A 27,649-nucleotide genomic window follows, 5' to 3' on the forward strand; every position below is an offset into this window, starting at 1 on the left:
GGTTAAGGATAACTTTTTTTTTTAATCTATATACCCACTCCCCCCATATCCCACTTCAGGAAATTGATTGTCTCTGAAGTACATTGAATTCAGTGGAAAAAGTATGACTATGAAATGATATTTTTATCATTATTTACTAGGTTTGGCTTGTTATTTATTTTTTTAAGATTTTATTTATTTTGAGGTTTAAAATTTTTCCCCTAATCTTACTTCCCTCCCCCACCCCACAGAAGGCAATTTGTTGGTCTTTACATCGTTTCCATGTTGTACATTGATCTGAATTGAGTGTGATGAAAGACAGAAATCATATCCTTAAGGAAGAAAAATAAAGATAAGAGATAGCAAGATCAGACAATAAGATCAGTTTTTTTTTCTAAATTAAAGGAAATAGTCCTTGATCTTTGCTCAGACTCCTCAGTTCTTTCTCTGGATACAGATGGAACTCTCCCTTGCAGACAGCCCCAAATTGTCCCTGATTGTTGCACTGATGAAATGAATGAGTCCATCAAGGTTGCTGTTAGGGTGTACAGTGTTTTTCTGGTTCTGCTCATATCACTCAGCATCAATTCATACAAATCCTTTCAGGCTTCCCTGAGTTCCCATCCCTCCTGGTTTCTAATAGAACACTAGTGTTCCATGACATACATATACCAGTTTGCTAAGCCATTCCCCAACATTTACTTAATTTGTAATTCTTTGCCACCACAAACAGGGCTGCTATGAATATTTTGTTACAAGTGATGTTTTTACCCTTTTTCATCATCTCTTCAGGGTATAGACCCAGTAGTGGTACTGCTGGATCAAAGGGTATGCACATTTTTGTTGATGTGGCTTGTTATTTGTAACCAAATTTAAGGCATTTTATAGTATTATAGTTTTAGAGCTGGAAGCAAACTTAGAGATCATCTAGTTCACCCTATTACCCTCTTCCCCCCCCCCACACACACACACACTCAAACACTCTCCCTCTCCAAATGATGAATTGTCTTTTGAGTAGGGACCAAGTGGCAGAGCCAGGATTCAAATTCAGAACCTTTGGTTTCAAATTCTAGGTTCTTTCTAGGTTTATGCTGGAGGGTTTAAAAGCTTTCTTGTTGAACTACAGGAAATAGCCTTTTTATAATGACACTATCATCCTCATGTATGGTTCCAGTTTTCTTTATGGAACTACTTAGTGAGAAGACCAGGTATACTTTATTTCCAAGGTAAATATTTGTTTCCTTCTCTCCCTCATCTTCCCCTGACAGTGTCAAAAACCATACTTGAGGGCTATTTAGTCTCCATAGAAAATATTAATGCTGAGAGGTGGCTAGGTGGCGCAGTGGACAGAGCACTGGTCCTGGAGTCAGGAGTACCTGGGTTCAAATCCAGCCTCAGACACTTCATAATTGCCTCGCTGTGTGGCCTTGGGCAAGCCACTTAACCCATTGCCTAGCAAAAAAATAAACATAAAAAAAAATTAATGCTGAAGTTCAGATCAGAAAAATATTGAAGAATTACTGTTTCCATTTTGCTAAGTTCGGTGGTTACCAGACATGTTAGTCCCAGACTTAAACACAGGATACAGAGAAGTCAAGTGTTAGGGTTCTGGTTTTGTGATATTGAGATGTTTTTTTCCTTCTGGGGTCAAACTGATGAGGTTGGATAACAAGGTCTTTCTTTGAACTGAGTGCTATTGTGGGGGGGGGGCAGGACTTGAAAATAGACTACCTGTGCTTGTTAACTATGCTGAGTTTTGGGCATTGGTACTGCCCTTTATGGGCTTGTGACAAGAATCCCCAAGCTAGCATATTGTACTTTAATGAGTCACGTTTTGAGCCACTTATAGATCCAATCATTTGACACCTAGCCTCTGTGGAGATTCTGCTGATATTCACTAATCGGTAGCCTTGCTGCTCATTCTCCCTTGCTGCTCTAAAATTTACAATTGATTTTCTTAATTCTAGAATTGTATCCATCATCAGGCATGTGTCCAGATGTCTAATTTTTTTAAATGCTGCAGTTTTTTGGGGTTTTTTTTTTGAAAGGCCAATGGGGTTAAGTGGCTTGGCTAAGGCCACACAGCTAGGTAATTATGAAGTGTCTGAGGTCGGATTTGGACTCAGGTACTCCTGACTCCAGGGCCGGTGCTCTATCTACTGCGCCACCTAGCTGCCCCTAAATGCTGTAGTTTTTTTAAATACTTGAAATGATGTTAGTTAGAAAAGACTTACATGAATGTGGACACTCACACAGTCATTCAGACTCATACACAAAAGGGGCACAGTGGATAGAGACTAGCTATGTGGCCTTGGGCAAGCCACTTAATGCCATTTGCCTTGCCAAAAAAAAAAAGAAATCTAGTAAACTTGGGAAACAATCTTTTCAACTGGTATTTCTGACAAAGGACTCATTTCTAAAATATACAAAGAACTGAGTCAAATGTTTAAAAAAAAAGTCATTTCCCAATTGACAAATGGTCAAAGGATATGCAAAGGCAATTTACAGATGAGGAAATCAAAGCAATCTATAGTCATATGAAAAATTGTTCTAAATCATTACTTATTAGAGAAATGCAAACTATCTCTGAGGTACCACCTCACAGCTCTCAGACTGGCCAATGTGACCTGAAAGGACAGTGATCAATATTGGAAGGGATGTGGGAAATCTGGGGCACTAATACACTGTTGGTGGTGCTGTGAACTCATCCAACCTTTCTGGAGAGCAATTTGGAATTACACCCAAAAGGCAACAAAAATATGCATCCCCTTTGATCCAACAATAGCACTACTAGGTCTATACCCTGAAGAGATGATGAAAAAGGGTAAAAACATCACTTGTACAAAAATATTCATAGAAGCCCTGTTTGTGGTGGCAAAGAATTGGAAATCAAGTAAATGTCTGTCAATTGGGGGATGGATTAACAAACTGTGGTATATGTATGTCATGGAACACTTTTGTTCTATTAGAAACCAGAAGGGATGGGAATTCAGGGAAACCTGGAGGGATTTGCATGAACTGATGCTAAGCAAGACCAGCGGAACCAGAAAAACATTCTACATCCTAACAGAAACATGGGGTTGATGATCAATCTTGATGGACTTAATTATTCCGTCAGTGCAACAATCAGGGACAGTTTGGGGCTCTCTGCAATGGAGAATACCATCTGTATTCAGAGAAAGAATTGAGGAATTTGAACAAAGACCAAAGGCTATTACCTTCAATTTAAAAAAACAAAGTTACCTTATTATGTAATTTTGCTGTCTCTTATACTTTATATTTCTTCCTGAAGGATATGATTTCTCTCTCATCACATTCAATTTGGATCAATGTATACCATGGAAACAATGTAACAGAATGCCTTCTGTGGGGGGTGGGGGGAGGGAAGCAAGAATGGGCAGAAAATTGTAAAACTCAAAATAAAATCTTTGGGCAAAGAGTCAAAATAAAATTTCACATAGACTTGACTGTATAGTTTCTGCATCTACCAAACATACATTTGGATTTACTTAAGTCGACCTAGAAGCCAAAACTAGCATGGTGTATCACCTGGCACATTTAACTAAGTGACAGAGCTTTGTGATTGGCAGGTGGACTTGCCACACACGCTGCGCCTCCCCCCCCCCCCCAGAGGTGAGAGCTTCTACAAGGGTACTGCTTGTTATGAGATGGATGAGGCAGAAATTAGCAGGAGCTCCTGTAGAAACTAGCCAGACACCAGTCTATTGCAGATGGGCATCAATGTAGGAGCCATGTCATAGACTTGCCCCTGAGTTCAAGGCCAGAAACTAGGACTAGTGTGGCCCATGGATACTTCCCTCTGTTAAGGAAGCTGTCTTTGAAAGCTGGGAGACTGAGGGAAAGAAGCAAAAAACAAAACTCAACACTTCCACATACTCAGAGGCTGATGAAAGTTTTTCTTGCTATATATGAAATGTAAATAAATCTATTTCCCAGGCTTTAGGGGTGAAGGGTAACTTTTCATTTCTTTTTATTCTAATTCCTTTTCTCTACACTCTGCCCCATCTTCCTCCATCCCCTAATAGTTAAATTATGTTTCTGATACCTTTTTGTCCATGTTTTGACAATAGTGAGTATATGTATGCCTCTCTGATTGCTTGTTTCAGAAAGATTTCCGTGTGCAGGAGCTTCCACTGGCTCGTATTAAGAAGATCATGAAACTGGATGAAGATGTAAAGGTAAACTTCTGTTACTTACTTTGCATTGTGAAATTGAAAGTTATGACCTTGAACATTTTCCATGGGGAATATACTATTCATTTCCCTAGAATAGAAGATTTAATTAATAACAGCCACAGCTAGATATTTTTTTTTTTTACAGCAAGGCTTACTTTTGAAGTGAGAGATGTGAGTTTGGCTTTGGTTTATCATGCTATAGTTCCTTTAACCTCATTGACCTTCACTTTCCTCCTTTAATGAGAGATGTAAGGATTTGTAAGGGCCCTTCTTGCCCTTAAGATTGTGACTGGTTCATTAATGGAAATGTTATATTCTGAATTGAAATGGTTTTGACTGTTACATGGTAAGCCTAAGGGCCAGTTTGGTTTGTTCAAGTGCACTTAAAAGATGATGATGAAATACTTAAACTTGAACTCTGAAGCCTTAAAAAATCACTTAGACCCTCACAGTTTGGAGTCTGAATGTTTTCTTTTATGCCAAGGAGGTGTGGCCAGCATTGGGTATTATTTGATCACTTATTTATCTCTCCAGTGGGTTGGACTTGAGAATGACATTACATTCTCTTGGCATTACAAGCTCTTTGTAGGATCTTCAGAGTGTGTACTTGGAGTTGATGCGTTGTAGTTGGGTGCAGTTGAAGGTAGCTTTCTTAGGATTCCTTCCTGACCTAAAGATTCCTCCCTTCTCCTCCCCCTCCCCCCCAGAGCTGGGAGGATTAGTGGCTAGGACCAGGCTCTCCCACTTCTCTGCCATGGAATCTCAAGTAGTGTTTTTACCCATCTTGGGACATCATCTGTAAAATGAGAGGGTTAGAGTAAATGATCACTATAGTCCCCTTTCACCTCTCACACCCACCTTGTTTTAGACTGTAACCTCTTTTCACAGTAGCAGCAATAGTGGTAAATCTTAGGAATATTGGCTATTTCATCTCTTTTTTTTTTAACAATTAATATTTTACAGTTTTATTGCTGCCCTTCATTAGTTTTTTGTTGTTGTTTCTACAACACAGGCATTTCCCAGTATATCCCCTTATCCTTTGTAACAGAAAAGAAAACAGTCGAGCAAAATTGACTGACAGTACCACATCTGGCAGGGTATGTAACATTCCATACCTGTTGCCCTTTGCTGCCCTACCCAGAAGGATGTGTGTGTGTTTCATCTTCTGTCCTCTAGGACCATGATTGATCATTGTGTTTAATCTGAGTTGTTTTTATTTACAATGTTATAGGCACTGTGATACTAATTTCTTGATTCTGATTTTTTGTTTTGTATCAATTTATATTAGTCTTCCCAAATTTCCTCCAAATTCCTTCATCCATTATTTCTTTTAGCCCAGTGACAATACATTACATTCATATACTAGAATTTTACTCATTCTGACCCTAATAATGGACAACCACTTTGTTTCATTTTTTTAAACGTAATTTAATTTTTTCGTAGATCCATAGAATGTCAGGTTTGGAATCTCTCCATCCTTGCATGAAGATTTAAGAATTAGAGAAATTGATTTGCCTGAGATCATGCTACTAAGATAAAAATTTTTGTTCTAGTTTGACTTGGTCTGTCCTGAACTTTATAACCTGTGAACTTTAGAAGGTTTTATAGTAGTGACAGCATATTAATGCTCAGTATTTGTCTAGGAAGATCATGCTTTTGACCCACCTTTAGAAGAGCATTGCTTTTAGGTTGTGGTTTCCAGGAGACTCGCTTTGTTTCCTTTTTTTTCTTTTTTTTGCTATCAGAGAAAGTACTGCTATATTAATATTTTTATTATCACATTTTTCATATTTTATCCCATTTCCTTATGAGATTGGTAGGACAAAGACTTTTAATCCTCCTTTTATGGAGGAGGTACTGGACACAAAAAGACGAAGCGTGACTGATTGATTAGGAGCTGAACCAGATTCCAATCCAGTTCTGACTCAAGCCTGTGTTTGTTTCCATATACCTCCTCTAACCCTGTTCTTTTTTTAAAAAAATTTTTGAGGGGCAGCTAGGTGGCGCAGTGGATAGAGCACCGGCCCTGTAGTCAGGAGGGCCTGAGTTCAAATCCAACCTCAGACACTTAATAATTACCTAGCTGTGTGGCCTTGAGCAAGTCACTTAACCCCACTGCCTTAAATAAACAAATTTTTTTTTTTTAGTTTTTGCAAGGCAATGGGGTTAAGTGACTTGCCCAAGGCCACACAGCTAGGCAGTTATTAAATGTCTGAGGTTGGATTTGAACTCAAGTCCTTCTGACTCCAGGACTGGTGCTCTATCCATTGCATCAGTTGCCCCTCTAACCTTGTTCTGAAAGAAAGAACAGCACCATCTTCACACACTCATCCCTCACTCAACCCAGTCACCTCTGTCTGCTTCTGCTCCCCCTCCTTTAGGCCCTAAACTTCTTCCCTAGGGGCAGGAGAGGAGATAAATGGAGCCTTAATGGTCATGGCTATGAGTTCTGCAGAGAACCCTGATTTCTCTTCCAGATGATAAGTGCTGAAGCCCCTGTGCTTTTCGCCAAGGCTGCCCAGATATTCATCACAGAGTTGACATTACGGGCCTGGATCCACACAGAAGATAACAAGCGCAGGACTCTCCAGGTAATTGGCGGCAGCTCCTCAAGACCTTTGATCAGCTGAGCTCCTTCAGCTCCATCTGTTTCCTCCTCCTTTTGAGGACAGCATAGTTGCTGTCAGTTCTCTTGGAAGAATGTTAATTTATTTCCTTGCATGCTTACCACCATGGAATGACTGCAGTCCCTTAGCCTTTCTGTCTTTTAGGCCAGACATGGGTTCATAGGAATACCTATCAAATTCTTGGGGGGGATCAACATTTTGATGAGCTGTCAGGTTCATGTGAGTGAATAGCATAACATGACAACCAGTTCTACCAAGCATAACTCACATTTATGCAGCACTTTGGTTTGTAGAGCCAGAAAAATTAATGATCTTATGCCTCTTTTTTTCCTTTATGTAAGCCTAGTATCTTTCTAGAACAAGAGAAGAATTCGCCACCTTGGCCAGACTCCACCTGGATTATTACACTTTAGAGTTGACAGGCTGGAGCAGATTGAGAGGAAGGATGGGCACTGGAAATCATCTAGGAAAATTTCTTGGAGAAAATGGGAATGCTTAACTCAGAGGAAGGAAGATTAGGGTACCTAGAACTAAGTATATGAAGGCTTACCTTGGGGAAGAGGTGATTAATCTCATTCTCCTTGGCCTCAGAAGGCAGAATTTGTAGAAGACTGGATTCCTGATTTATTTTAAAGAGAAGCTTCCTAACAGTTTAGAGTTAATTGACTGCCTTGAGGTGAGTCTTCACAGGAAGACTTGATGATTACTCGTCTGTTAGGGATGCTGTAGGAGAGATTCCATCTCAAATGTATTCCTTTCTAAATCTCTAATTCTGACTGGAGCTCTGACTTCCTATTATCCTTTTCAGTAAAGGTGAAGACTTATTTCCCCTCACTCCCAAGGAATTAACAATCAAAACTAGTGCTTAATGCTGCTGCTTTTAAAAAGCTACAGTCTAGATGTGGGCATTCCAATTTAAGCCACCATTAGGCTAATTCAGGAACAATCTAGAACATTTTGTTCTATGTGTAGAAGCAATGGTGCCACCTTTTTCCTTTTCCCTCCACAAATTATATTTAGGGAGGTAGTGTTACCAAGAATGTGACACAGCACCTTCATCTTACTAAACCCTGGCAAACACTGTCTGATATGCCCTGCTTTGGGTTTGCAGAATTTGTAGCCCACATTCTAGCAAACTACTGTCTTATCAGACTTAACTGTTGGCATGAATGTTGGACTGGAGTTTTGCATTTCAGTGGCCTGGGGCCATCACAGTCAGGGGAAGGGAAAAAAAACCCAGAAATTTTCCATTCCCTCCCATCTAATTAGAAGAGTCTCTGTACCATTATAGTGCTGAGCTTGGGGTCAGGTGAGGTTTGGGATTTTGTTTTGCTTTTCAATAAGGATATGGATTTTGTTTTGCTTTTCAGTGAGGATATTCAGGGAATGGGCACTTAACAAGTCTCTAGCCAAATGGAGATTTAATCTATCTTCCAATTTGATGACCCCTGACTCCTCCACTCAGCGTAGTGGCCTCAGGTTTAGGTACTGCACATAGCAAAAACACACTCTTAAGTTGAAGGAATTTTGTGTAGATTGAATGAAATTGTCGCCTTGCTTTAAGGAATAGTATATATGGACAACAGAGAGACAAAGTGGTTGGAGGACTGGATTTAGCACACCCAGGAGCTGGACTCCTGAATCTAGACAAGTCCCTGTGACCTCTCTGTGCCTCAGGCAGCACTGAGAATGGGAGCCAGAGAGAAGTTGGTGACTGCTTGGTAGAAGGAGCTCTGCTTTTGAAAGCTCAGTTAGAAACTTTGACTTACTTAGACACCAGAGAGGACTGAATCCTTGCCCAGGGCCTCCCACAGGGTTGCAACTGGTAGAAGGGTTTTTTGTGTTTTTGTATTCCAGGTGGTCCCATTCTTTATTTAGTGGGGGGGGGGGGGGGTCTACCAGCCTCTAAGACCCATTTGAGGGACTATCTGGACACAAGGTATCTTTTTTATCTGCCTGATCAAAATGTTTTTGATCTGAAGGAATTTAAGTTTGGTTTGAAAATCATATGCCAAAACTAAAAATGGGGGGGGGGCTAGGTGGCACAGTGGATAGAGGACCAGCCCTGGAGTCAGGAGGACCTGAGTTCAAATCTGGCCTCTGACACTTAATAATTACCTAGCCGGGTGGCCTTGGGCAAGCCACTTAATCCCATTTGCCTTGCAAAAACTAAAAAGGAAGGAAGATATATCTTTAAACCAACCCTGAGTTTTGCCCTTACCAATTTACTTCTCCCAGGATTCAAACTCTGGATAGGAGTCAGGTCAGTTAGTTTGTTCTCAGGCCTGTGTTTCATTCTTTTTCCTTTCCCTCTCTTCCCCTTCTCCCCCTGTTGTTGCAGAGAAATGACATTGCCATGGCGATTACAAAATTTGACCAGTTCGACTTTCTCATCGATATTGTTCCAAGAGATGAACTAAAACCTCCCAAGCGTCAGGTGAGCTGGAAAAGAATCATGTCTTCATTGCTAGGGGGGAAGAGGAGACTCCAAAGCATTTTGAATATTTTTACCAAGGAGAAACTTATTGCTTTCCAAGACCAGTGTAACTAATTGTATTTTTGCTTTCTTTTCTTACTGAAATCACCCTGGAAGTTTCTGCCTGTTCTTTCTTTATCCAGAACCCAGGTTGTAGCTCTACAGAACAGAGTGAGAGGAAAGGAGAGGAGGGGAGGAATAAGAATTCTCAACGAAATACTTTGTAAATAGAATACTACTGCCAGTGGCTGGTTTTTTTTTTTTTGTTTTGTTTTGTTTTTGTTTGGTTTTTAGATTTTTCAAGGCAGTGGGGTTAAGTGGCTTGCCCAAGGCCACCCGGCTAGGTAATTATTAAGTGTCTGAGGTCAGATTTGAACCCAGGTACTCCTGACTCCAAGGCTGGTGCTCTATCCACTGTGCCACCTAGCCGCCCCCCAGTGGCTGATTTTAACAACTACTTTGCTACTTTACAATTTGCAAAGCATATTTCTTAAAACAGTTTTAGAAAGTAGGACAAGTAATATGATGATTCCCTGTTTGACAGATGAGAAAAATTGAGGCTCAGAGAGAGATGAAAGGATTTGCCCAGTCACATATCTTAGAACAACATTTCACATTTCTGTAGTTCTCTAGGGTTTACAAATGTTTTCCTTGTAACAGTCCTGTGAGAAGATTGCATTATAAATATTATTATCCTTATTTTATAGATAAGGGAACGGAGACCCAAAGAATTTAAGTGACTTGCCTAGGGTCACACAATTAACAATGGTCATAGTCTTAAGACTCAGACCCTTCTAAGGATTTCCAAACTGTATACTACTTTGAAGACCATGCTGCTTCTTCTTGATGACAGATCTCAAAGGATGTTAGAGCTGCCAAGATCCTACTGGGATCATCTGGTCAAACTCAGATGGAGCAGCCTAGGTCTCGGGGGCAAAAATGACTTCTCCTTTGTAACACTGACTCCTCAGTTGAGCCTGATCTCAGATCCAGGTCTTCTTGTTCCATGTGGGGTTTTTCCCAGTCCCTCCCATCCTGGCTACTAGGGACAGCTTGTCCACACTGAAATGGAGATAAGGGAACATGCTTAGCACTGAACACAGCAAAGTGTTCAGTGATAGACCCACCCTCCCTCCCCAATTGCAGGCACTGGTATTTGTGACAAACAGAAGGATCTTTTTTTTTTTTTTTTTGCCTTGGGAAGAGCTAGTTCCTTATACAGTATCAAGGCCTAATGACCTGCTTTTTCACTCCCTTTTCCTTCCTCTGCTCCCCCCCCCCTTTCTTTTTGCCCAAAGAACAAGCATCATGTAACCCTTACAAATCATTCCTTTCCATAATTGAAAAGATCTTATTTTCCCTTTGGATTTAGGGACTTGGGTTGAACAGTGGGAGACAGCACAGCATGGTGCAGTGGACAGTGGTAGATGTGAAGTCTTGGGACATGGGTTCCTTTTTTTCTGCTGTGATTTTGGGTAAATCGGTTCCTCTCTCTGACCTCATTTCCTTCCTCAGTAAAATGAGGAGGTTGGACTGGTTGATCTCTTAAGATCCTTATAGCCTCTAAATCTCTGAAGGATAGTGGAAAGAAACCTGAGTTCTAGGTTTTTGTCACAAAACTCCCACCTTCCAAGCTCTGTGACCTGGGGCAGTTTTCTTCTCCTTCCTCTTGAAATCTTATTCTTCTCATCTGTGAAAGGGCAGACTCCAAAGCCCCCTCAACTGGGTCTCTGATCTTTGGTTCTTCCTGTATTTTTGCGTTAAATGTTAAGTGTTTGTAATGAGTGGCTTGGTGGTCAGTGACTTCTGGCCCCAGCCACACTGCATCTGCACCCACTGTCCATCCGTCTGGGTCAGTGACAATAGCAGGCCCTGGGAAGGTCTGGATTGGAGGAGGTGGAGTGCAGACCCCTTCTGGCTCTGACACTGCTGCGTCCCAGCTCTCTTTGGGCAGTCTTTGCCGCTGTAAACATCCTTGACTGGAAGCTGTAAGGTGCTTGGAGGAGCTTTCAGTCGGATGTTTACAGCGGCAGGCTGCCACAGGCACCCCAGCCACAAGTAGGGTGGGAAGCAGCATTGCCTTGAGGGGCACGGGCTTCTCTGGCCCCACTCCCAGGGGACAGCTGAAGTAAGTTAAAAACCTGTAGGAAGGGCTCGGTCCACCTTTCCCACTCTGAGCAAATTAAGCCATAAATAGATTCTGCTTTGATAGAGTTTTTTTCACCTCTTTGTAGAGTAAATGCTTCCTTTTCCAGTGAGGTATATGAAGACTTGTTTCCCTGTGACTCTTTGCTCTTGTTGGGGCCAGCAGACCTTTTCTTAAAAGCTTCCATGGGGGTTGTGGCATTCCTCCTTCATGTTTTTGGCTCCATCCTAGCTACAGTCATTGCCTCCTCTCAAGTACTGAGGCCCTGGAAGAAGCCCTGGCTCAGGCTCTTTTTAGCATGCATAGAGCTGAAGTAGCTTCTTCCTGCTCAGGTCTAGCTCTTCATAGTTGGTGGAGCAGTTGATTGGCTTCCCATTCAGGACAGCTGCCGTCTGGCCTTTGAAGGGTTGAGATTTCTGAAAGCTGGCCTGGAATTCCAAGATAGCACTTTTAATCCTCTGTAGGCACGAAGCTCTCCCTTGCTCCAAATAGGCAGGCACCTCTGGAGCTACTTTAAAACAGCCAACTCTCCCAAATCTCTCTTTCTGAAAGAGCAGCAGTTTGCTCTACCCAGCAGTCTGGGAGTTGGCCACAGACTGCTCCAGCCCGGATTGCTAGGGGACAGTAGGCTCCCCTGGGGCCTCTTGGCTTCTGGCAATTCACAAAGGGAGGTCAAGGGAAAATTAAAGTTCCCTGCCTGTGATCTTTTATCTAGTCCTTATTTAAAGGTGAGTTGGAGGATGCTATCTGCTGAAATACCTATTCTTCTAGGTGATGAATTCTAGGGAGCAATTTCTTCATCCCATTATATATAGTCCTCCAAAGCAAACACATTCACTGGCATTTCTCCCCCTCACCATGTTCCAAGACTTTCCAATAGAAAGGAACCCCCCCCCCCCCCAAGAATAATGTGTTCTCATTTGTGATGCTTCACAACAACTTGGCCCAGGTCCTCAAATATTTCAGGTAAGGGCTGCATCTTAAACTGATGGCAGTCTCATCTTTGCTCCCTGTGTGAATCTGCAATCATGAAAATAAGCATGGGGAATTGTTGGGATGACTTTGATAATCTCTGCCACACCAGAGGAAGCAGACCTGCTAGCAGCTCCTTCAAAAAGGGTTTGGATGGGCTGTTTGGGAATTTATCCTTTAAAATGATCATGTTTCCTTTCACCTAGGTTTGCCCAGTGGCAGTGAGTTTTCAGAGAGAGAGAGAGAGAGTGCAGGGTGTGGAAGGCTAGAGAAGCCCCCTTTGCATAGCTCTTTTTACCCCCGTAGTACCAAAAATAAGGCATTGGGACATTTTCAATACGGTCCTTTGTTTAGTGATCAATGATATAGTTTAGTTTTTCTTGGTAGGAAAAAACACGTGAAGCCTTTTTTCAGCATCTCTGCAAAATTATACAGATCACATGGTTGTCTTTTGGCCAAGCAAGACTTGGTATTTTATCTGTGCTGACACACAGGCCCAGCTGACAGGTTAACGTCTATTATTCTGGGGAGAAGAGGCCAGAGGTGTCTCTGTTATGTTGCTTTGGCAACAGAGGCTACAGAATGGAAATAAAAGACTGCAGGCCTCTCTCCCTGTGCCCTAGTTTAAACAGGTTCAGGTTTAAAGTTGTTTCTGCCTGGAGCACGGTGATACATTAACCTCGAAAGCCTGCTACATGAAGGCAGAAAGCTGATTTCCTTCGTGTACAAGGATTCACTTTGGAATTGAATTTTGCAATTCTCTTAGCCGGCTCTTCAGTTGTTGGGGCACCTCCCAGTGCAGGAGGGAGCAACTCACCCTGGGATTTGGGACCCATCCCTTTCAGCATTCATGAGACACTGTCAGACTTTGTCATCACAGAATGCCTTAGATCCATGGAAGACAAAGTGGGACAAGGTCCCCTTTCCACTGAAAACACTGCCATCTTCCCCCAACTTCAGATGCTTCAGAATGCCCTTCTTGGGAAAGCCAGCCCCAGAGAGAGAAGAGTGGGATAGCTTGGGGGGTGTCACATGTTAATAACTAGGCCACAATATCAGGGTCAGAAGATTGGTGGCCTACCTCAGAACAGGCACTAATACTTGGAGAAAGTTGTGACTTCCCAGATCATAGCTTTGCCTTATTGTCCCCTTGGAACTTAAGCCCTTTCCTGGTAAGCAGGTACACTGTTCATTATAAAATGCCTTTTATTCTTAAGAACTTCACTGTCATTTACCATCATGAGACCTCATCCTGCCTCCCCTCATGTGACAAACACTGTTGTTTCCCAGCTCTTATCAGTTCTCTGGAGGCAGGATTTCCCAAAGCCTTTCTGCCTTGGTAGGAGAGGCTGTATGGCACAGCAGAAAGTACTGGGTTTGCCCATAAGTGACTTGCCTCTGTCATTTTACATCTTATATGACCCTGTGCAAATCACTTTGTTTCTCTGAGTCTTCACTTCTACCCTGTATGATGAAAAGGTTGGACCAGATGAACTCTGAATCCTGGAATCTTATGTGTTGGAGTTTGTACTTCATTGGCATCTAGGTTGTAATCTCAGGGTACCCTCTATTGTCTAGTGAGGCATGGGAATTCTTTTTGGTTTTTGCAAGGCAGTGGGATTAAGTGACTTGTCCAAGGTCACACAGCTAGGTAATTATTAAGTGTCTTGAGATCAGATTTGTACTCAGATCCTCCTGACTCCAGGGCCAGTGCTTTAACCTCTGCCTCACCTACCTCAATGGGAATTCTTAAAGGCTAAAGGGGAGTGGGGGGTGAGGAGAGGTAGGGGGAGACATGGGGATTGTGCATTAGGTTAGGAGTGTCTTCTGATTTGAGGAAGGTGTTTTTTCCAGTCTTTCTGTTCAGGAACATAATTTTTGTATTGCAGTTCCCATTAGTCTGCATCAGGGATTCTTACTTTTTTTTTTTTTTTTAAGATCACATACCCCAGGTTAAGAACTCCTGGTCTAGAATAAGCTTGTGAATTAATGAGGCTAATGGTCTTTATTTGACCTATTTCAGATAACAATTCTTTGGTATCTGTATCTCTGTGATGCTTTGATCATTGTTCTTGTAGGGTCCAGCACAGGACCCTACCTCCCCAGAAATGCCAGCACTGGGCTCTGGGCTACCTTTTGTTTCCTCAGTGGCACGGGCACCCTTGGACTCTGGACTCTTCGGGAGACAACCATGTTGCAGTATGTGTAAACATCCTACACTCTCAGCTGTGAGCTCAAGGTGGCTGGGAGAGGGCTGTTTACTCCTTCTGCCATGGAGAACCCCAGATGAACTTCGTGAGAAGACAGCTCTCCCTGTGGGAGGGGGCAGAAGGGCCTGACCAGAGGTACTGCTCTCCAGCAAGGGTGGGTCAGAGCCTGGCTGGAAGGAGAGCCATTCTGCATGTCCCTGGGCAGTGCTTTCATGGTTCGATAGTCCATTTAGTAAACATTTATTAAGTGCCTGCTTGGGCCAGCCCTTCTGCTGGAATCAGGATTGCCTCCAATGAATAAAAGAGCCCCTGAAAGTGGGCTGTTTGTCATGGGCTTGGCCCTTACCTTGAACTGGCATGGCTGAAAGGGCCAAAGGATAATAATGTTGAAGCAGTGGATTGCCAAGTCTCCCCCATATTTGCTGCACCAGATTGAACACTCTTCTTTGGATGGGGGTTATATGGGAGAGAAGGATGGCATCAGGGCCATAGTGCTTCGTTAGCACCTTCCAGTGAACACTTTGCTCAGATAACTTGAGAATGCTTACTGACAAGTAAACCTGGTGCATGGGGTTTAGCTGTGGCAATTATTTGCAGCTCATCATGAAATGGGTGATTATGCTGTACCTCAGAACTTTGGCTAGATGTTTTGTGGAGCCTCTGAAATCAGTTATTTTTAGTTTGATTTAGCCTTGCCAGGCTCTTGGAATTCCACTCCCCCTTGGCTTTAGATGTGGAAAGATCAGCATTAGGCAGGGAAAGGTGCCGAACATATTGGGGAAAGAGTGGAAATTCACCGAGGTAGCGGCGGCTGCTCTGGCTCTTGCTGCTGCTGTTTGCTGAGTGTGTCCTTTTTGTCTCTTACCTGGGTCTGCTTTCACCCCACAGGAGGAGGTCCGCCAATCTGTGACTCCTGCAGAGCCTGTCCAGTACTACTTCACATTGGCCCAGCAACCAGCGGCAGCCGTCCAGGTCCAGGGCCAGCAGACTGGCCAACAGACCACCACCTCTACCACCACCATCCAGTCAGGACAGATCATCATTGCCCAGCCTCAGCAGGGCCAGGTCAGTGAGCCAGCTGTGTTTCATAGAGGTACAGTAATAGGCAAGATTGGCTGTCCAGATACAAAAGACAGTCACAGAAGATCCTGCACGTCAAGTGTGGGAGGGGCCTCAGAGAACAACTTAGTCTAACCTGTTGCTGAGCAGGAATCCTCCTCTTAGAATGCCCTGGTCACCCAGAGCTTGAGAAGCCATCAGTTCCGTAGGTAGCCCCATGTCTTTCTGATACTAACTTTTCCTGTGCTGAGCCAAAATGTGTCTCTGCTTTTCTGTTCAATGCCTCTGGTTTTGTTTTCTGGGACCAAGTTTCCACATCTCAACCTTTCAAATACTTATTACAGCCTGTGAGTTGTTCCCAATCCCACCCACTCAGTTCCCCTCTACCCCACAGTCTTCTCTTCTTCAGGCTAAAGTGTGCAATTCTTCTGATTCTTGTTATTGGATTGTCCTGTCCCCTCTTGTTTCTGGAGCCCTTCTCTGGATTGACTCCAATTTATTAATGACCCTCTCGTGTGGTGTCCAGAATCAAGCCTGGTGCCCCCAGTGACATTAGTCAGGAGCCTGGAGTTCCAGCCCCAGCTGGCCTCAAACTCTCTGCCCAAGGAGCCTCTGTTTTTTCATCTTGTCAAATGAAGGAGCCAGGTTTGGGCATCAGAGCTTCTGAAAATATGGGAGCCATGTGTAGAACTTCTAACAGTGTAAGAAAAGTTAAATAGGAGTCAGGCTTGCTCTCTGGGACCTTGCATTTCAGAACTGAAACCCAGCCCCTTTAAAAGAATGCCACCCCACTAATGTCAAGCAGTTGGCACCTGCCCCTGAGGGGTAGTGAGAGGCAACTTCTTTTTTTAGGTTTTTGCAAGGCAAATGGAGTTAAGTGGCTTGCCCAAGGCCACACAGCTAGGTAATAATATATTAAGTGTCTGAGGCCAGATTTGAATTCAGGTACTCCTGACTCCAGAGCCGGTGCTCTATCCACTGCACTACCCAGCAGCCCCGAGAGGCAGCTTCTTGAAGGGGAACCCTCCTTCCTGGGAAATAGGATCTAAATGTTGATTTTGTGTTTATTTATTTTAATCTCAGTTCCCCTCTGGTTAATACCTGAGATTCTGCAATGGTTGGAGCCACATTTGCCTCCATTCTTTTCCAGTGGATCTTCCAAAGGCCAATCCTGATTGGATAGTCTTTCTCAGTGGCCAATTTGAACCAGGAAGCAGCAGTGCTTCATAATAGCAGAGTTTACATGAGATTTTATTTTACCAAAATTATTTAGAACTATCTCCCAAAGCTTCCAGTTGCCGCTGATAACAGCCAGGCAGTGAGTGGGCAATATATCACACATGGCCTCTGCCCCCTTCAGTAAGGGCCTAGCTTATTGACTGCTAAGACCAAGGGGGTAATCCAAATGTTTCCTCACCCCAAAATCTGAATACCTTTGGAATTGTGGAAGTTTAACTGCAGATCTTCAGGAGTACAATAAGTGCATTCCCATAGAATAGAAGCAAATCATAATTAGTCCACATTAGGTAGAACTTTAAAGTTTACAAAGTACTTTCCTATAATAGCTTTGTGATTTAAATTTTGTGACTCTCTTACCTATTTTATGTTAGAAGAAACTGAGCCTCAGGGGAGCTGAATGACTTTTTCCAGGGTCATTTGTCATGTCAGTGCCACAAAAAGGGTTTGAACTTGGCTCTCCAAGACCTTTCCACTACGCCACATCTGCCTAAAACTTCAATAAAGCAAATCCAGTTTTCCTGTGATAAAATTAAAAACTATTTTATCTAATGGAAAATGGTCACAATGAATTTTCTTTATGCCTAGAGAGCCCTTGATGTCACATTTGGAAGGTTTCTTTGTCCTCCTATTTCTCAAGTGAATGATTAAAGAATCTAACAGCCCTTCAGGGAGAAGAGTAGCCTTGACCTATAGAGGGAGAAAAATACTTTGGAGCCAGAGATCTTGGTGGAAGGAATTCCCAGTAAGGGAAACTCCCCTGCCAGTGCAAAGAGTTTCCCTCCTCTGCCCCTAGATATAGAACGGCTAGTGTTGAGTAGAACATGGAGAGACTGAAGGACTCTCTCAGGACCTCAGAGGCCAGACTATCACCCAGGTGTTCTTGTCTTTTAAGCTTGTTATCTCTGCACTAAATTGTGCTGCCTTGAAAAGCACTGATACCTTAAAGAACTATATCTTTGTTATCTTCTTCCTCATCACATAAGTGTGGTTACCCTGGATTATCTTTTGACATTATAAATACTCAAAACACCTTAAGCTTCCTTTAATAATATGGACCCACATATCAAAATTCTTATACCTCCTGACCTCCTGAGGCTGTGTGTCTCTCAGGACAGGGGCAGTAGGTTGTGACACCCAGCAAACCTCATGGATTCATCAAAGAATTCTGAACATTTCATGAATGGTTCAGGGACAGTGCCCTGGGTGACTGAGCCAGGTACCTACATCTGTAGATAGTTTACTTGAAAAATGAAGGTGGTTTCTAGTGTTCCTGCTCATTCTAAATCCAACATTGTGTGTTTGTCTTAAGTCATTCAGCACTCTGCTCAGAAATTCTTGAACACTTGTTATAGAACCATAGATGCTTTGAGCTGGAAAGGACTCTAGAACTTTCTTCTCCCTCATTTACAGAGTATGAAAAAGATCATCTTAAGCTCCTGACTATTCACATTTTATGTCTTCAACTATCCCATGAAGATCCAAAGGGAGGACCTGGTCAGGGATCTGGTGGTCTCTTCTAGCCTCCGAACATTTTTCCAAGCTAGAGAAAAGCACTTGTTGTAGACTTAGGGAAGGGCAATATTTGGAATCTTTTCCAACCAAAGAAACTTTTTCATCCTCTTGGATGAAGTTTTTCTTTCATCCATAGACTCCTAAAATGTTAGAACTAGATGAATCCAAGAGAGTGTTTAGTCCTTTGGTTTAACCACCTGAATGTTAAAGAAAGACCAAAGAAAAACCCTGAGCAACCAGTGCTCTGCACATAGTCATAGGAATGATAGGAACAGTAGACATTTATGTAAACCTTTATAGTTCAAAAATTACTCTTGATTATTATCACTGCTCAGTAAATGTCTGATGGTTTGAAACTAAAGGTGCTTTTTACTGCTCCTTGTCATTCCCTTCCCCAGGTCTTATGTGTCCAGTGGCATCTGTAACTTTCCTTGCATTTTGCCCAGTTGATCACTGAGCTGGGACAGGAAAGGCAGCAAGCGTTTTTGAAGGACAAGCTCCATGTAGAGAATAAAATGACTGTCTTTAATATTCTCTCTTTGAGAGCTAGAATAGATCTAGGAAATCATCTTCTCTGCCTTTAAGCAGATACCACATTTTACAGGTGGGGCAGCTAAGTCCCAGAGGAGAAATGCCTTTCCTATGATTTCTCCTCTTTGAAAGGGACAGAGCCATGGACTAGTTTCTGCATCTTCTGACTCTTGGTTCATTGGTTTCATGTTAGACTGCTTCTCGTTTGGGCCTTAGGAGTGGACCTACAAGATTTAGTCCAGCCTCAGACTAGCTAGTAGCTCCAAGGTGACTGGAGAGAGTTGACCTTTCCTGGTATTCAGAAACCCTTGGATTGACTCAAGAATCAGGCTAACCTTCCTCCTTTGGCCCTGACTCTGGAGCCTTTGACTCTTACTTTATTTGGGAGGGGCATAGTGGCAAATACACCAGCCAGTATAAGTGCAGTTGGATAAAGAGAGTGTCTCTCATGCTGTCATTATTAGCCCTTAGACCATCTTTCTGGTCCACCAATTCAGTCATTTTCCTGTCCTTTGCCACCAGACCACCCCAGTGACAATGCAGGTCGGAGAAGGCCAGCAGGTACAGATTGTCCAGGCCCAGCCCCAGGGCCAGACGCAGCAAGCACCAAGCAGCACAGGACAGACCATGCAGGTGATGCAGCAGATCATCACCAACACAGGGGAAATCCAGCAGATTCCGGTAAGCCTGTTCATCCCAGAGGATTTGAGAGGAGCAGCCTCCCCAGGAGCTGGGGAGATGTCCAGCCCAAGGCTGCCCGGCCGGCCTTTTACATCAGTCCTTTAGATGGCTTAGGGAGAGGTGTCTGTGGAAGGCCATAAATACACTGGGTGCATATTCATGAGTCAGTTCCCAGTGGAACTTGCAGTAAAGTGTATTTTTGGCTTTCATTTAACTGATCCATTCCTTCAGTGTGGACTGATTTTCCCTTGTGCTATGAGTATCTTATTTCTGAGGAGGATTGGCTTTTTGATTTGTCCTCTCTCTGCTCTTTACCTTTCCTCCCCCCCTCCCCCTGCTCTTTTTTCCCCCTCGTTATTCTCTTCTTTCTCTCCCCTGTCTTCTACTCATCTCCCACACTTTCTCCCCCCCTCCTCTCTCCCATTACCACTCCTCTCCTGGGGTTGTCTTGTAACTTAAAAGTTCATTACATTGGTTACTTTACTACTAAAGGCATCTTTCATATGTAGCAAGTGACTTGTAGGGACCTTTCCATTTCTTGTCCTTCAGGAGGAAATGTACCTCCTTTCAACCCATTTACATTGTATTGTGTAGACCTTTCCCATTTTTTGTGACCATCTGAGGGTACAGAAATTGGCGACAGGCAGGGAAAAGGAAGAGAACAGGAGAGGACTGTAGTGATCCTCTGGATTTGATCTCCTCTCTGCATTCTGTCCTGGGCACACACAAAAACAAACCCATATTAAGTGCTGGCAGTTGAAACCTTTGCAGTGACAGTGACTCCAAAGTGTCATCACTTTCATTAGAGAGTAGTCTCCTATGGAAGATGAGACAGTGGATTAGAACAGGTCTCAGAAGGCATCCTTTCTAACTCACCTGAGTGCTCCACTGAGAAACCTTCATTAATAGGGGAACTCCATGGCAGCCCATTATTCAAAATAAGCATCTCTGCCACTTCTGCTGAAGCAAAACCATTTTCATTCTTCTTTCCTTTAACAGTGCTTCAAAGACTTGGAGACTTGAACCCCTCAGGCTGTGGTGTCTTAGGAGCCCTTCCAAAGTCTGTAGGGGTCACTGAGACACTGCCACCGTCAGGACACCGAGCAGACATTTGAGGCCCAAGGGAAAGCTTCAGGGAAGATGAGGCAGGAATAAAGACATCCCACTTTAGAACCAAGAGTGTTTTTTTTTCTCTTTGGAGTAATTGAATCCCTGAAAAGGATCCAGACAAGGCTCCTGAAGATCTGTAGCAAGCCCTTTGGTGGAGAAAATGAGGTGGTTTGGGGCCCCAGCTTCAATCACACAAGCCTTCAAAGTAGAGGCCAAGGAGAAAGTGGCAGGTCCTCTGAAGGGTGCAGCTGGGACTCTGTTACACCAGTAATTTCTGAAATCACATTAATCCTAAATCCCAGAATCTCAGAGCTGAAAGGTACCTTGGAACATCTAGTCTCAGTACTGGAGCAAGATCTGAGTCATTCTGGCTATTTGAAGACCTTCAGTGGAAGGTTTTCTTCAGAAACCCATTTCACTTTGTGAGAGCCTAGATAGTTTTAGAAATTTTTCCTCTTACCAAGTTAGCCCCAACTCTCAACACTGGTTGCTCCATGTCTGTCGCAAAGGTCTTCCACCCATGGCACTCTTTTAAGATCTAATAGCTAATAGGTTTCTCTGCTCTCTCCTCCCCATTTCTTCCAAGGTCTCTCCTTGGGAATTAGAATCCCCTTTGGAGGTCTGTCCAACTCTTCCCCCACTGTGTCTAGACTGTCAGACAATGACCATATGATTGTTTTCTAATTGGCATTCATCTCACATTGTGAGGCTGGTCAGCGAGAGCCTGGGTGGGAGCCCACCCCAAGCACCAACTGTGTGGCGGCAGATGAGTTTTGCTAGGCCACCTCCCACTTTCCCCATGTCTTCAGGAAGTACCATCCAGTTCTGGTCCGCTGGGATTTGGACTGGTGCCCCACAGAAAACCTCTCCTCCTTCGGTACCAGATGTGACCTGACTGACACAGAGTTAGGGAGAAAGCAAGTCTCTGTGGCCCCCAGCTGGCTCGCACTCTCCTTTGGACCCAAGGAGAGAAAGGGCCAGGGTCCATGGAAGGCCACTTTCCTCTGCCCCCCTCCTACAGCCTCCCCTTTCTTGGGGGAGAGTTTCCTGCTTATCTTAACCCCCTGGAGGGCAGAGCAGTGTCGCATCAGCACTTTTCCTGCTGAAACTCAGCTCTATGTGGAGACCTTTGGAAAAGTGACATTCCCTGCAGGGGAGTTTGAGCCTACAGGGAATTTAGGAAAGCTGCAGCCCCATGGAGAAGGCTCTTACATAACCCCCAAGGAACCTCCAGGCACAGTGAGTGTAGACTGGAGCTTGAACCTGGCCACTTTTCTAAAGCCGCCTGTTTGGGTTTTGGGGTTCCTCATTTCTATTTGCAGGTGAATGTTTAGAACTGGGGAATTAACTTCAAGTGAGAGTTAGGGTCAGAACTCCAGGGTCTGACCTCTTTGGCCCCCATTTATCCACAGGCCCTAAGAATGAATGACTCCCTGGTTCACTGGAGCATTGTAGGGCTCAGTTAAGTTTAGGGTGTGCTCTGATCTCGGTGTATCACAAGTGTAGGTGGCTCGACTATTCTTCAAGCTTTGGTTGCTCAGGCCAGGGTGAATGGTCTGTGAAAGTCAGTCATTCATTGTATCATTTCACCCCACCAGGCTGCTGGGTAGAATTGGGCAAATCTAGAAAATTGGGGGCCTCTCAAACCCCTCTCCAGCCATGGGAGGTAGTGCCCCCAGTGCCCTCTTGGTATCTGGAAAGATAAGGTAGGATTAAGGTTACCATGCTGGTGATGGCCATCTTAGATCTTGTCCTGGCAGACACTGGAGCTCTTCACAGCAGCCAGCCCTACAAGCCCAAGGAATGGCCACGGCAGAGAGACGGGAGGTGGGAGGGGAAGCCACCAGCCTCAGGCCGAGGGTGGTGGAGGGTCTTCTGCCTGGCGAGTTAGGGCATTCTCTGGACTCCTTGAGTCACAGGAAGAGCTGAGGGTGGGCCGGCTTGGTTTGGGGCGCCTCCACCTCACCCAGTCTGCCTGGGGAAAGGCTTCTCTGTTCCCAGCTGAGTTTTCTTTGGCTGCTGTTGTGGAAATAATCCCCTTGACGTGTTTCAGGTTAACCCGGGTCTTGTCTGTCTGTCTGTCTGTCTGTCTGCCCGCCCATCCAGGTGCAGTTAAACGCTGGCCAGCTGCAGTACATCCGCTTAGCACAGCCTGTCTCAGGCACCCAGGTGGTTCAGGGACAAATCCAGACCCTGGCAGCCAGCGCCCAGCAGGTCAGTACGGATGCTGCTGGGGACCATGGAGAGAGCCCACAACCTGCTCATGGCCCCTGCTCTGGTTGGTGTGGGGAGTGTAGGGAGCCTCGAGCTCTCCAGCTATCAGAGTGGCAGTGCTAGATTCCCAACTGGGTCTGAAGGGTTCTTGAGGAGTTAAAAGTGCCCAAAGGGAAGCAGTACTGGGGTGCTTGAGAGACCGGGACCATCACCCCCCCCCCAATAGGGGCAGAGTTGTGCCAGGCTACCCTAGCAGTTCAGTTGTGACACCTCTGGGGAGCCCATAGCCCAGAACCTCCTTTAGCCAATGGGGAGCCTGTTCAGATTGAAACCTCCCACTTGGTTACCCTACCCCCACTGAGGAAACTTCACTTCTTTCCTCTGCATTGTTTTGGGGTTTCTAAATCCCATGGCATCATGGGCACCCTGTCTTGGGAGGAACCTGGGAGAGGTAGGGGGATTCAGGGACTTGAAGAGGGGCTACCTTCCATTAATTTTGGTTTTATCACTCAAGGCAAGAGGAGAACAAGGGTGTGAAAGGACATGACTTCCATGGGTTGTGATGACGAAGGGAGACGGCTGCCGTCCATTGCTTAAGGGAGAAAGGGGACATTGTTAATGGATCCTTTTCCCTCGAACCCAAAAAAAGCAGCGATCGTTTAAGAACTGGACCTGTCTGGTACAATTGCATCTTTGGTGATGCATCTATTGACAGTGGTGACAGGCTTAGGTTTCTAGAGCAGGTCTCCAAAGATCTCATTTGGGGGAAATGTAAGGAATGAGCCAAAAATGAGACTTCCAAGTTCTGAACAGCCTCTGGGATGTTTAAAGAGCCCTGCTCCAAACCTCGGGCCCTAGCTTAGCTTTACAGCATGTTCTTAGACTCCATTCAGATGCCTGTCTTGCTTCTGTGTGAGCCTCCAGCCTCCCTGTGTCTGTCTGTGTCTGTGTGTCTGTCTTGAGGGAGAGTCTATTCCCCAGGGCTCTGGAGAGCAGGGGACGAGAGAAGAAAAACTTGGGACAGAGTGTTTGAACACACACACGTGTGTGTGTATCTGTACTGAGCCAGAGGAGGAGGCTAGCTACCTACCACCCTGACCCAGTCAAGTCCCCCACTGAATTCTGGGCAGTGCCAACACTTGACAGAAATTAAAGGCAAATTCTATTTTCTTTGGGTCATGGAATGCCAGAGATAGAAGGGACTTGAAGCATCTTCTGGTCCCACTTTCTCTTTACAAATAGTGAGACCCAAGTCCAGAAAGTGGATGATAGCTGTCCATAGCCACATGGCTAATGAGTTGGGCCCCTTCTCCCTCCCTTAGTAGCCATGGATTGGAACCATTCTTCAATTGTCATTGCTTCTCAGAGAGGTGTAGGAGGCAATTTGGAGCAATAAATTTGCTTTTAAATTCTGTTTATAAATTATTTCACTTATCCCCACAACCTGATTTAGTAATGTTTGCTTATGGGGGTAGGGGGCAGGTTTTATGTGTGTAAGTACTATGGCCCCCCCACCTTCCTCTAGCCCCTTGTGGGCAGAGTGGCTCTGGGTTTGCTGCTGGCCCCCCAGGCCCCTTCTGATCCCTACCCTGGAATCATATATAAAGAGGAGGGGGTGGGGGGGTATGTGTCTGTCACCTGCTAAGGAAGGCACTCTTGGTGGCCCCTGTCCCAACTTCTTTATTCCACAGTCCTGCTTTAGCTTTGCCCACAGCCATAAGAGCTAGCCCTCTACCTTTTGCAGCTCTGAGCCCACCCCCTCTGAAAGTCATGTCCTTCATCATTAATGAACATCCATTTGTTCAGGCTTCTTTGCACCTTGGCTCTAAATGAGGCCACACGTGGATGCAGGGGTGGTCACTGCAGGGATATTATACCTTCTCCCCGTCCCCGTCCCCCCAAGGGTGGTGCTTGTGTAATGTGGCCTTGGGTCTTCCTCATAGAGAGCTGGCTAGGGAGGGCTGGGAGTGGGCCATTGGGAAGTCCATGCAGCTGGGTCTCTGCCTACAGTTCACTTCTCCCCCTCCCTCCCTTTGGATTTCCCACAGATTACACAGACAGAGGTCCAGCAAGGACAGCAGCAGTTTAGCCAGTTCACAGACGGACAGGTAGGGTGCTGGTAGGATCTTGGGCCTCGGGGGAGGGGTGGGGGGGAGGCAGTATGGGAGAGAGGTTCCTTGGTAGGCAGCCATCAGTCTGGGTGGGCCGCTTCAGAGTTGCTGAGGAATGGAGTGATTACAGCAACTGGCCTTTCCCTCTGTTAGAAGCAAATGGTGGACAGAGAATGTTCCCTGAAGATCTTTAAGAACAGGACACATGTCAGAATAATAGCTGGCAGGACTTTAAGAAACCATCTAGTCCCATTATCTCATTGTTTAGAAGAGGAAACTGAGGCTCTAAAAAGGGAAGAAACGTCCTTACCCTTCTGACCTAGAGGAGAACCAGAATTAACACTTGAGACCCCAAGTACACTATTGTGATGCTGCCCCAGACAAGGCAGAGGCGGCCAGAGAGGGGAGCTCTTATGTGGGATTCCCCTGAGCTTTTGGGGGCAGGGCCATCCCCCTCTTCTTTTCTTGGGGAAATGTGGATGAAGTTATCAGAACAGAAAATGAGTCAGGCAAGCTTGAGGGCTCCCTCTCTGCTGTCCTCAGGCTGCTAAGGAGAAAGGGCTTGTGGTGACTTCAAGGGTAGATGCCAGCAGAAGTGCCCCAGGATAGAGCAGTGTTGATGGAATGTGTTCCCAGGTCTGTCTTAAGGTTTGGGATCCACTTTTTTTTTCAAAAATTTTTTTTTATTAAAGATTTTATTTATTTCGAGTTTTACAATTTTTCCCCAAATTTTACTTCCCTCCCCCCACCCCGCACAGAAAGCAATTTGTGAGTCTTTATATTGTTTCCATGTTGTACATTGATCCAAATTGAATGAGAAATCACGTGGGATCCACTTCTTAAATGCTCTGAATTTATGAAGTATTTTTGTCATGACAGACCCTAGGAGAGAATAAGGGATCAGTTGAGAAAACAGGCTCAGGAAGTTCAGGTGTCTTGTTCATGGTCACACAGTCAGCTAGGACCTGAAGCCGGAGCTTGGGGCCTTCCCCTCAGGCTGAACTCCATACCTACTTCTGACCTAGGAGGATTACCCCGAACAAGCTCCGTGGGGGTAGGTGGCTCCCAGAGGACAGATGGCTCATCAAGGTGTGACCAAGGGCTGCTTGCCCCCATGGAGCTTCTTTGGGAAGAGGAACCAACATCTTCCCTTGTCCACATCTCCTGTCCCAGGGTGGGGGGGGGGGGGGGAAGCAGTGTGTGCAAGGGGTCTTTTGTTGGATTCTAGCTCTGTCCCTTAGTTGTCGTCATGACCACAGGCATGATGCCCCATCTGTGCCTTCTCTACCTCAGAGTTCAGAGGGGTGCAGAGCTCTTATATCATTCCCCAAAGAACCTGTTGGGCCCAGAGTAGGGTTGAGTGGGGGGCCAGGGGTGGATCTCCTGGCCTAGCCTGATGTTCCTCTGAGGTCTCTGCCTTCCTTTTTTCCCTACAGCAACTGTACCAGATCCAGCAGGTCACCATGCCAGCGGGCCAGGACCTTGCGCAGCCCATGTTCATCCAGTCAGCTAACCAGGCCTCCGATGGGCAGACCCCTCAGGTGACAGGCGACTGAGCCCAGCTGGGGTCTTGCTCAGCACACCAGTGCACTGGGCTACATGGACTCCATTTCTGCCGCCAGGCCTGGCGTGAGCGTCCCTCCATCCCCAAGCCTCCCGCAGGCAAAGACACTGGTGCACATGCCCCTGCTGAGGGCTTGGAAATCGCCAACTGAAAGATGCAATATTTTTTCATTTCCTTTTTGTCTTTTTTTGTGTTTTTTGTTTTTTAAAGGAATCAATATTTCAGTATGTTGAGCTGTATGTCCAATGCTATATTGAAATGGGAAATAGTCAATGATAAGATATTTATAGCATTTTCTTGAGGTGTGGCAACAAAAGTCTGCCCTCCTCGTGCCCCTTCCCCCCAAAAGCAGCTCTCCAGGCATGGGAGGAGCTCCCACAGCAGCTGCCTTAACCTTACTTGCCACTCTCCTAGGCCACTGGGTGGTGGGCTGGTCTTCCCCCCACACCCCCCACCCTATCCAGAGCCAAGCATCTGCTTCTAGAAGCCGAAGAAACAGTCTTGGGTGTTCAAAAATGAGCTTGCCTCCAGACACAGTGTGGTTTCATCTGAACCCCTCTGTCCCAGGGAAACTGGGACTTTCCTCCTCTCTTTACCTACCCATCCCCTATCCCCCCCCCCCCCCCAAGAAGCAAATTAATAATTGTGCTCGTCTCCGCTGCATGGACTTCAAACTGCATGAATTCAAATGCAATGAATAAAGCTCCTTTTTAGAGAACTCCGAGTTTGGGTTTCTGGGATGGAGGTGTGGTGGGGGGTGCTTACAGCACTTGGGAAGAAAGGAAGGCAAATGAGCCTCTGGGAAGGGACAAGGCCTGGATGAGGACCAGCCAGAGCTCTGCTGGGGCCTGAGGCAGCCTCTGGGAGAGGCTGGCCTCTCTCCCCCTGGGGCTCCTCTGGACAAATCTAAAGTCACTTTGCTGAGTTATCTTTGAAATGAGGTGGTGGAATGGAGTAGAAATTCCAGAACCCTGGGTTGTGAGATTAAGAATATCTGGTTTCTAGTCCTGACTCTTCCATTT

The 27,649-nt window shown here is 45.1% G+C and overlaps 1 protein-coding gene across 6 annotated transcripts in view; it reads left to right on the forward strand.

Moving 5' to 3' along the window:
• Positions 1 to 27,345, forward strand: part of NFYC (nuclear transcription factor Y subunit gamma) — a 95,397-nt gene extending 68,052 nt beyond the window's left edge. For 5 of the 6 annotated variants that reach the window (XM_074217655.1, XM_074217651.1, XM_074217652.1 and 2 more), the window contains 8 exons: positions 4,107 to 4,178; positions 6,653 to 6,766; positions 9,144 to 9,239; positions 15,495 to 15,671; positions 19,470 to 19,628; positions 22,845 to 22,952; positions 25,001 to 25,060; positions 26,500 to 27,345. In XM_074217655.1, the coding sequence (XP_074073756.1) occupies positions 4,107 to 4,178; positions 6,653 to 6,766; positions 9,144 to 9,239; positions 15,495 to 15,671; positions 19,470 to 19,628; positions 22,845 to 22,952; positions 25,001 to 25,060; positions 26,500 to 26,619 (906 nt within the window). In that variant the 3' untranslated portion in view covers positions 26,620 to 27,345. The remainder of the gene's footprint in view (positions 1 to 4,106; positions 4,179 to 6,652; positions 6,767 to 9,143; positions 9,240 to 15,494; positions 15,672 to 19,469; positions 19,629 to 22,844; positions 22,953 to 25,000; positions 25,061 to 26,499) is intronic. The other variant, XM_074217654.1, reaches the window with a different exon arrangement.
• The last annotated feature ends 304 nt before the right edge of the window (positions 27,346 to 27,649 follow it).

Source organism: Macrotis lagotis, chromosome 1, assembly GCF_037893015.1.
Source record: "Macrotis lagotis isolate mMagLag1 chromosome 1, bilby.v1.9.chrom.fasta, whole genome shotgun sequence".
Lineage (NCBI taxonomy): Eukaryota > Metazoa > Chordata > Mammalia > Peramelemorphia > Peramelidae > Macrotis > Macrotis lagotis.